Source organism: Triticum urartu, chromosome 1A, assembly GCF_056163025.1.
Source record: "Triticum urartu cultivar PI428250 chromosome 1A, HENAU_Tu73, whole genome shotgun sequence".
NCBI classification, from domain to species: Eukaryota; Viridiplantae; Streptophyta; class Magnoliopsida; order Poales; family Poaceae; genus Triticum; species Triticum urartu.
The window spans coordinates 305,705,280-305,714,922 of record NC_141873.1 but is presented as its reverse complement, the minus strand read 5'-3'; the positions used below and the strand labels follow the sequence as shown (position 1 = coordinate 305,714,922).

General features: G+C 43.0%; 1 protein-coding gene across 1 annotated transcript; it reads left to right on the top strand.

The window, feature by feature from the left end:
- Window positions 1–6,757: 6,757 nt before the first annotated feature.
- Window positions 6,758–8,748, top strand: LOC147990979 (uncharacterized). The gene is made up of 2 exons (XM_087538478.1): window positions 6,758–6,877; window positions 8,110–8,748. Exons 1-2 carry the CDS (start codon window positions 6,758–6,760, stop codon window positions 8,746–8,748), a joined length of 759 nt encoding a protein of 252 aa, XP_087394604.1.
- Window positions 8,749–9,643: the final 895 nt, after the last annotated feature.

The following is a 9,643-nucleotide window of genomic DNA, read 5'->3' as shown; positions in this document are numbered from 1 at the left end:
GAACAGTCTGTAGTAATCTGTAGCTAGCGCAAGATATGGAACCCAAAAAATTCTAAAATAAATTTCTGGACGTGAGGAATTTATCTATTAATCATGTTAAAAAAGAATTAACTAAATATCACTCTTCAAATAAAAATTACAGCAGTTCTCGTGAGTGCTAAAGTTTCTGTTTTTTACAGCAAGTTCAACAAGACTTTCCCCAAGTCTTCCCAACGGTTCTACTTGGCACAAACACTAATTAAACACAAAAAACACAACCAAAACAGCAGCTAAATAATTTATTTATTACTAAGAAGGAGCAAAAAGCAAGGAATAAAAATAAAATTGGGTTGCCTCCCAACAAGCGCTATCGTTTAATGCCCCTAGCTAGGCATAAAAGCGAGGATAGATCTAGGTATTGCCATCTTTGGTAGGCAATCCATAAGTGGTTCTCGTGATAGTTTCATATGGTAATTTTATTTTCTTTCTTGGAAAGTGTTCCATGCCCTTTTTTAATGGAAATTGAAATCTAATATTCCCTTCCTTCATATCAATAATCGCACCAACCGTTCTAAGGAAAGGTCTACCAAGAATAATAGGGCAAGAAGGATTGCAATCTATATTAAGAACAATGAAATATACGGGCAAATAATTCCTATTTCCAACAATAATAACATCATTAATCCTTCCCATAGGTTTCTCAATAGTGGAATCCGCAAGATGCAAGTTTAGAGAGCAATCATCAAAATTACGGAAATCTAGTAAATCACATAAAGTCTTGGGAATAGTAGAGACACTAGCACCCACATCACACAAAGCATAAAACTAATGATCTTTAATTTTAATTTTAATAGTTGGTTCCCACTCATCATAGAGTTTTCTAGGGATAGAAACTTTCAACTCAAGTTTTTCTTCATAAGATTGCATCAAGGCATCAACAATATGTTCAGTGAAGGCTTTATTTTGACTATAAGCATCTAGAGAATTTAGCACGGATTGCAACAAGGAAATACAATAAATTAAAGAGCAACTTTCATAATTAAATTCCTTGAAATCCAATATAGTGGGTTTAGCAACATCTAGATTTTTATTTCTTTCAATCCCACTTTCATCAATTTCATCATTAAGATCTAAATACTCCGAATTTTTAGAACGCCTTCTAGGTAAAGGAAGATCATATTCAGTTTCATCAAGATTTATATTGCAAAAAAAAGATTTAATAGGGGACACATCAATAACTTTTAGATCTTCATCTTGATTTTCATAGGGATTGGAAGAACACGCTTTAATAAAGGCATCTTTGGAAGCACGCATCCTAGCGGTTCTTTCCTTGCACTCATCAATGGAAATTCTCATGGCTTTGAGAGACTCATTGATATCATGCTTAGGAGGAATAGATCTAAGCTTTAAAGAATCAATCTCAAGAGAAATTCTATCAACGTTCCTAGCCAAATCATCAACTTTAAGCAATTTCTCTTCAAGCAAAGCATTAAAATTCTTTTATGAATTCATAAACTCTTTAACACTATTCTCAAATTCAGAGGGCATCTTATTATAATTTCCATAAGAGTTGTTGTAGGAATTCCCATAGTTATTAGAAGGATTACTAGGATATGGCCTAGGATTAAAATTCCCTCTATAAGCGTTGTTACCAAAATTATTCCTACGAACAAAATTCACATCCATAGATTCATTGTTATTCTCAATCAAAGTAGACAAAGGCATATCATTAGGATCAGAAGAAACACTCTTAGTAGCAAATAATTTCATAAGTTCATCCATCTTCCCACTCAAAACATTGATTTCTTCTATCGCATGCACTTTTTTATTAGAAGATCTTTCAGTATGCCATTGAGAATAATTAACCATAATATTATCTAGGAGTTTAGTAGCATCTCCTAAAGTGATTTCCATAAAAGTGCCTCCCGCGGCCGAATCTAAAAGATTTCTAGAAGCAAAATTCAATCCGGCATAAAAAATTTGTATAATCATCCACAAATTTAAACCATGAGTAGGGCAATTACGTATCATTAATTGCATTCTCTCCCAAGCTTGTGCAACATGTTCATGATCAAGTTGCTTAAAATTCATAATATCGTTTCTAAGAGAGATGATCTTAGCGGGAGGGAAATACTTAGAGATAAAAGCATCTTTGCACTTGTTCCAAGAATCAATACTATTCTTAGGCAAAGACGAAAACCAAGCTTTAGCACGATCTTTAAGTGAAAAAGGAAATAGCTTCAATTTAACGACATCATTATCGACATATTTTTTCTTTTGCATATCACATAAATCAACGAAGCTATTCAGATGAGTAGCGGCATCTTCACTAGGAAGGCCGGCGAATTAATCTTTCATAACAAGATTCAACAAAGCAGTATTGATTTCACAAGATTCAGTATTAGCAAGAGGAGCAATCAGAGTGCTAAGGAAATCATTATTATTGGTATTGGTGAAGTCACACAATTTGGTAGTATCTTGAGCCATCGCGCCAAACAAGCAAACTAGCACACAAGCAAACAAGAGCAAACAGGCAAAAGAGGCAAATAGAGAGGGAGGGTAGAGAGAGGGCGAATAAAATGGCAAGGGTGAAGTGGGGGAGAGGAAAACGAGAGGCAAATGGCAAATAATGTAATGCGAGAGATAGGGATTGTGATGGGTACTTGGTATGTTGACTTTTTGCGTAGACTCCCTGGCAACGGTGCCAGAAATCCTTCTTGCTACGTCTTGAGCTTGCGTTGGTTTTCCCCGATGAGGAAGAGATGATGCAGCAGAGTAGCGGAAGTATTTCCCTCAGTTTTTGAGAACCAAGGTATCAATCCAGTAGGAGGCCACGCTCAAGTCCCTCGTACCTGCACAAAACGATAGCTACTCGCAACCAACGCGATTAGGGGTTGTCAATCCCTTCACGGTCACTTACGAGAGTGAGATCTGATAGATATAATATTTTTGGTATTTTCGGTATAAAGATGCAAAGTAAAAAGTAAAGGCAAAGTAAAAAAGCAAAGCAAGATTAAAGTAATGGAGATTGATATGATGAGAATAGACCCAGGGGCCATAGGTTTCACTAGTGGCTTCTCTCAAGAGCATAAGTATTCTACGGTGGGTGAACAAATTACTGTTGAGCAATTGACAGAATTGAGCATAGTTATGAGAATATCTAGGAATGATCATGTATATAGGCATCACGTCCGTGACAAGTAGACCGAAACGATTCTGCATCTACTACTATTACTCCACTCATCGACCGCTATCCAGCATGCATCTAGAGTATTAAGTTAAAAACAGAGTAACGCCTTAAGCAAGATGACATGATGTAGAGAGATAAATTCATGCAATATGAAATAAACCCCATCTTGTTATCCTCGATGGCAACGATGCAATATGTGCCTTACTGCCCCTTCTGTCACTGGGAAAGGACATCGCAAGATCGAACCCAAAGCTAAGCACTTCTCCCATGGCAAGAACTACCAATCTAGTTGGCCAAACCAAATGGATAATTCGAAGAGACTTGCAAAAACCAATCATACATAAAAGAATTCAGAGAAGATTCAAATATTATTCATATATAGACTTGATCATAAACCCACAATTCATCGGTCTCAACAAACACACCGCAAAAAAAAGATTACATTGAATAGATCTCCACAAGAGAGAGGGAGAACTTTGTATTGAGATTCAAAGAGAGAGAAGAAGCCATCTAGCTACTAACTATGGACCTGAAGGTCTGAGGTAAACTACTCACACTTCATCGGAGAGGCTATAATGATGTAGAAGCCCTCCGTGATGATGGCCCTCTTCCGGCGGAGCTCCGGAACAGGCCCCAAGATGGGATCTCGTGGATACAGAAAGTTGCGGCGGTGGAATTAGGTTTTTGGCTCCTGTTCTGATCGTTTGGGGGTACGTGTGTATATATAGGAGGAAGAAGTACGTCGGTGGAGCACCGAGGGGCCCACGAGGCAGGGGGGCGCGCCCTAGGGGGGGCGCCCCCCACCCTCGTGACCTCCTCTTTGACTCCTTGGAGTAGGGTCCAAGTCTCCTGGATCACGTTCGGTGAGAAAATCACGTTCCCAAAGATTTTATTCCGTTTGATATTCTGTTTCTCCGAAACACTGAAATAGGCAGAAAACAGCAATTCTGGGCTGGGCCTCCGGTTAATAGGTTAGTCCCAAAAATAATATAAAAGTGGAAAATAAAGCCCAATATAGTCCAAAACAGTAGATAATATAGCATGGAGCAATCAAAAATTATAGATACGTTGGAGACGTATCAGCTGTCCGGCTCATGTAAGGTGCAACTATAATTTTCTTATCCTTTTGTGTAGTTCCACTAAAATAAAGTGCCATTGTGGTGACAGTGACGGCTTCATCTTGCAAAGGCTAATAAAATGTTGCACGAGTTTACCAGCAGAACTTGACGGAGATTTTGGAAACTCCAATCACCATTTTGTGCAGTTCCACCAAAATTGAGAGTGTTGCCCACGTGACATTTTAGTTGAACTGCACAAGACACTCATTCCAAAAAAACTGTTTTGTGCAGTTCACCAAAAGGTCACAATAGCAACAAGGTGAAATGGATATCCCTATCTGCACAAAAAGATAGAAAGTAAACATTTACTGGTCAATAAGAATATACGAAACATATACAAAATGAAAAGAAGTATCTTAATTATGTTCATGACAATCACGCATGGACAGTAGAAATTTTAAAACGTCAGCAATGCTTCATGTTACCAGAAGCATTACGATCAACAATGAGATTCCTCAAATATGGGATTACTTTAATGGTGGCATTGCTTGTTTACCATACACAGTAAATCAAAAGCAGCTAAAGAGTTGGTTTAAGGGCATGGGACCGTGGGGACACCAGGACACTCACCAGCGTAAAGGAGCAACTTACTTATCATACTGGGGAAAACAGCAGGAGTGCCATTTGTAACACAATTTAATTGCATCTTATCACTGGAGGCATTAGATTAACAATAACACTGGTTAGACATGTCCCTAAGGTAACAGTGTGATCGCTTCATTTTACATGCGCCCTTACATTAACAACAGCAAAAGGTTGGTATAAGGACATGCGCAGTGGACACATCAGCACAATGTACCTACAAGGAGGCATAAAGTGGTGATGCCGAGTTTGTTCATGCTATGTGAGGGCAGCAAACCTAATCCTAGAGACCTTGTACTATGTGAGGGCAGCAAATCTAATACTGGAGACTTTTTACTATGTGAGGGCAGCAAATCTAATCCTTGAGACCTTTTACTATGTGAGGGCAGCAAATCTAATCCTGGAGACCTTTTACTATGTGAGGACAGCAAATCTAATCCTGAGACCTTTTACTATGTGAGGGCAGCAAATCTAATCCTGAGACCTTTTACTATGTGAGGACAGCAAGTCTAATCCTGGAGACCTTTTACTATGTGATGGCAGCAAATTTAATCCTGGACATACTCTGTTGACTTGTCCACCAGCCGCCACTTTCTATCCTTTTTTCAATCAATAATAGATCTGTTGCTTATCCAGTTTGTACTGCGTTTTCCCATTATTTCCCTTTTCAACCAAGAGACCGGTTGGGTATGCGGTCTCTACTACTTTCACCATATTATTTCCTCTTTGAATCAAGTTTTAGATTAATGCTACAACTTTCCCCCCTTTCTTCGTTGTTTGAACAAAGCCCTAGATTCGAATGCATGAAGTAGCTTTACCTCTAATAATACTAAAAATTTAGCTGGCTTTGGAAGAGCTGATGGGAGTAGAAAAATATGCACATGCAGACACGTGGGGAGCTGGGGCAGTAGAGCAAGGCCGCTTTCGAAGAACTTATACCTGAGGGTCACCGGGATGTCGGCGGTGGCAGGTCGGATCTGTGGACAATACGGCAGGGAGGAAGAAGGATCGGAGGACCTCCCAAGCCGGCGCTGTGTCGGAGAGAACGACACGGGCAGAGGATCGGGCCCCTCCGGTAGCTGTGGGTTTCCTCCCTCGGCGGCGATGACCGCGTGAACGATGCCTGCGGTCTCCAGCACCGTCTGGAAACGATGCGCGGTGCGGGGCCGCAGGTCGGCGCCTTGGATGATTTGGCACAGCCGACTGCCGCTCGCGTCCATCGCCTCCATTGGTGCTTGTGGCTTCTGGTCACTTGGTCTTGGATTGGAGTGAGCATTGTTGTGCAGAGACTTGGGAGTAGATGGATTGGAGTGGTGGGGCGCCTTTATTATATGAGAGTCCAAACTCTGTTGCATTCACATCGTCCTGGCTCTATTCTGCTTCTCCAATTAATTCCCTCTACATGTAATTGAGGATGCATCATTGACCGTTCAACGTCTCGGGAACCGCTACCCTCTCCCTCCTTGGCATTCAAGCACCTATGGACCCGTCGACGACGAGGTGCCTATGGTGACTTCGTAAATTTCAAGATGATAGTGTCGTGCGTGTGTGCGTTCATAGGGGTGAGTGTATGCGCGTGTATATGAGTGCTTGCGTCTGTACTATGTAAAAAATGTAAATGCGTGTCAAAAAGAGACTAGTCAGTATACTCAATATTGTGCACCTCGGAGAGGAAAACGATAGAACTAGTACGTATTTATTTACGGTGCATATTCACTCATTTTGCTCCATATGTACTCCGTCTCGGTGTAGTCTAGTCACTTGTTGAAATCTCTAGAAGGGCAAATACTCCTTTCTGGTTTACAGGGCTATACTAGCAAGTAGTTGTACGTACTAGTACAATAATGGGCTCACATAGCAATTTTGTCTCATGAAAGAGCCTGGCTATATGCGTGCTCCAATGTTCGCAACTGCAATGTTCGGTTTGCGCTTGGCTCTTCGCCTCTTCGAGAAGACAAACAATGATGTTACTATTACTGCTTCTACAGTGTCGAATCCACTGGTGCATGTCCGTCCACCGCGAGCGGGACGGATAGCTTGTTGTAGAAGTACTACTAAGCAAAAGCCTGTCCTCGTTTGCGAGCAACCGCATGCATGGGTGAGGGAGAAGGCGTGTAGTAAAATCAAGCTTCTCCTCGTTGTACGAGTTGACGCGACACATCATAGCACTGGCCCTACATACTTGCCTCTAAACTTGGCTGAAAGACCCGCAGTGTACAATATATGTGCTGCAACCTCTAACATTTACCCTCCACAAATTAAAATATATGTGGCCGTATGCATCATTCTAATGCAGAGGCCGGGGAGTCCCCCCTTTTTGAAAAAAAACAAATTAAAATATATATTCCTGTCTTGACGAGATGAGCATGCAAACTACAATCACCAGGGTGTCAGGTAGGGCCAGAAGACTATTTTAATTTTTTTTAAAACTTCGAGACGGCCACATAGCATGGAGCCGACCCCAACGATTTTAAGCTTACAGACACGATACACACTATCCTAGACTACTCTACACATGAAACTGCCACACGAGCGTCCGGGCTGCGCTTGGCTCTTCACCTCTTCGGGAAGTCGAACAATGATGGAGTACTACTGCACTGGAGGAGTACTAAAGTACGCTTCTGGCCATCTGACACCGATTGAACTGCTGCATGTCCACCGCGTGCGGGAGGGAGAGCGTGTAGCGAAAGCTTCTCCTAGTCTTGCCAGCCACCACGCTCATGGGCGAGGGAGGGACGATCCTGCCTTTGCGTGTATGACAGGTGGGCCCGACAGGTGTGTGGCCAACCTGTCATACAGCCAAAGGCAGGTGCAGTTAAGTCCGCGAGGGAGAGGATAATCAAACTTCTCATTGATGTACGAGTTGACGCGACACATCAAAGCACTGCACTCGATATATTTCAATAATTTGCGTTTACCGACGTATTAATTACAACGCATGCATGCATGTCGTGACTCTCCTTTTGATACTTGCATGTGTTGATTTAATGCACCTTGAAGTAGTATAAAATATGTGACGGTAAAGCTTTGTAATACCCCGGCCCAAGCCGAGAGATGGTTGTGCACGAGGAGGGCGAGATCATGCAGACCGAACAGGACCCGACGATGGAGCTCTCTAAGGTCTCGATGGACCTCACCGTGCTCCATTGCCCCTTGTGCCTCCGCCCCTCGTCCGTTCGGCTGATTGAGCAAGGTGCAGGTTTCTTGATTGATGTGTTGTTCGAGCGCCCTGGGAACCAGCGGCAGTGCCAGAAGTGCGAGCGCGGTGGTGGCTTTGACGTGCGGAACACGGCGGTGGACTCTGTCCTTTCGTCGGTGAGGGTGGAGTGCCCGCACGAAGGCTGTGGGCTCTACGTCACTTACCACAAGCTTGCCGATCACCAGAGCGTGTATCCACTCGCGCCTTGCAAATGCCCCGTGCCCGTCTGTGGCTACGAAGGCCCGCCGTCGACGCTCTACCACCACATTAGCACCGCGCATCCCATGCCCATGCATAGGATCCAGTACGGCAAGGTGCTCCAGCTGCAAGTGCCATTGTCGGAGCCACAACTCTTGCTGTTCGTGGAGGAGGACCGCCGCGCGTTTTTCTTGGTCGGCGGCGTGCTCGACATCGGCGTGCCTATCACCGTGTCGGTCGTCTGCATCAGAGCGGGGGCGTCCCCACTGCCGCACTACGTGGCCAAGTTGTGGGCGAACGGCCCGCCGAGGGAGCCCAAAGGCACGACGGACGCCGTCAAGGTGGAAATGGAGGTGACAAGCAGCAAGGATCCTGGTGACGTCGACGTGCAGGAGCTGACCTTCTTGACAGTTCCGTCCAAGCTGCTGGCCGGGGCTAAGCTTGTGTTCCTCCATATTCAGATTGACAAGCTCACGTCCTAAATGTTTCTACAGTGCCTTCTGTTTATCTTAGTAATATGCTAATATAGGGATTACCTTGGTCTACTTTAGCTTAAGAAATGGTGGGTTTTGATGGCGATGCAGCAATTACTTCGACATCAGATCAGTAATTTCCAACAGTCGAACGGATATTTTGTGTCTGTTGGATATAAAGTTCCTTTGGGTAAGAAGTACTACTTGTCATCAAAATGGATAAAAGGAGATGTATGTAGACGTATTTTAGTTCTAGATACGTCCCTTTTTATCCATTTTGATGACAAGCACTCTCTCCGTTCCATAATACATACCTTCCATTTGTCAAAATATAGATGTATCTAGACATGTTTTAGTATAGAGGTACATCCATGATAGAGCCAATCGGATGGTTGAGAACACTACAATTCGTAGCTACAGATGCGCGTGTGACTCCCAGATGCAGAGGCCAGGGGTCAACATCCTCCTTTTCGAGAAAAAACAGACGCGTGTGTGAGAGGACGAGTGCGTGCGTGCACCTCTTCTCTTCCTGTATAACGTACTACTAAACTCACAGTACAAGTTTTTATGGGTGGCACGATGGTGCGTGCGAGAAGTCCCAAGAGATAGGTTTAATGCGTTTGAAAAAAGACTAGCCTAGAGCTCGCCACGCGGCTATTCCTGTCGAACGCCCCATTAACCGTAAGATATGTATACGACGCTGCCAGTTATTACACGTACACAACAGTACTCCCTCCTTTCCGGTTTATAGGGCTTAATTCAAAAATCTCACCAACCAAGATGGTGAGTGGTGGAATATTTTTTGTAGTTTGCAAAAGCACCTAATTAATTCTCTTATTTTTCTCAAAAAATTATGTTTATCAATGAATTAATTGTAATGCATGCATGCATAAAGTACATGCAT

Coding starts and splice junctions, on each gene's coding strand:
- LOC147990979 (XM_087538478.1), top strand. CDS start 6,758: ATGCGTGCTCCAATGTTCGCAACTGCAATGTTCGGTTTGCGCTTGGCT. Junction 6,878..8,109: donor TGTCGAATCCACTGGTGCAT/GTCCGTCCACCG, acceptor CCTGGGAACCAG/CGGCAGTGCCAGAAGTGCGA.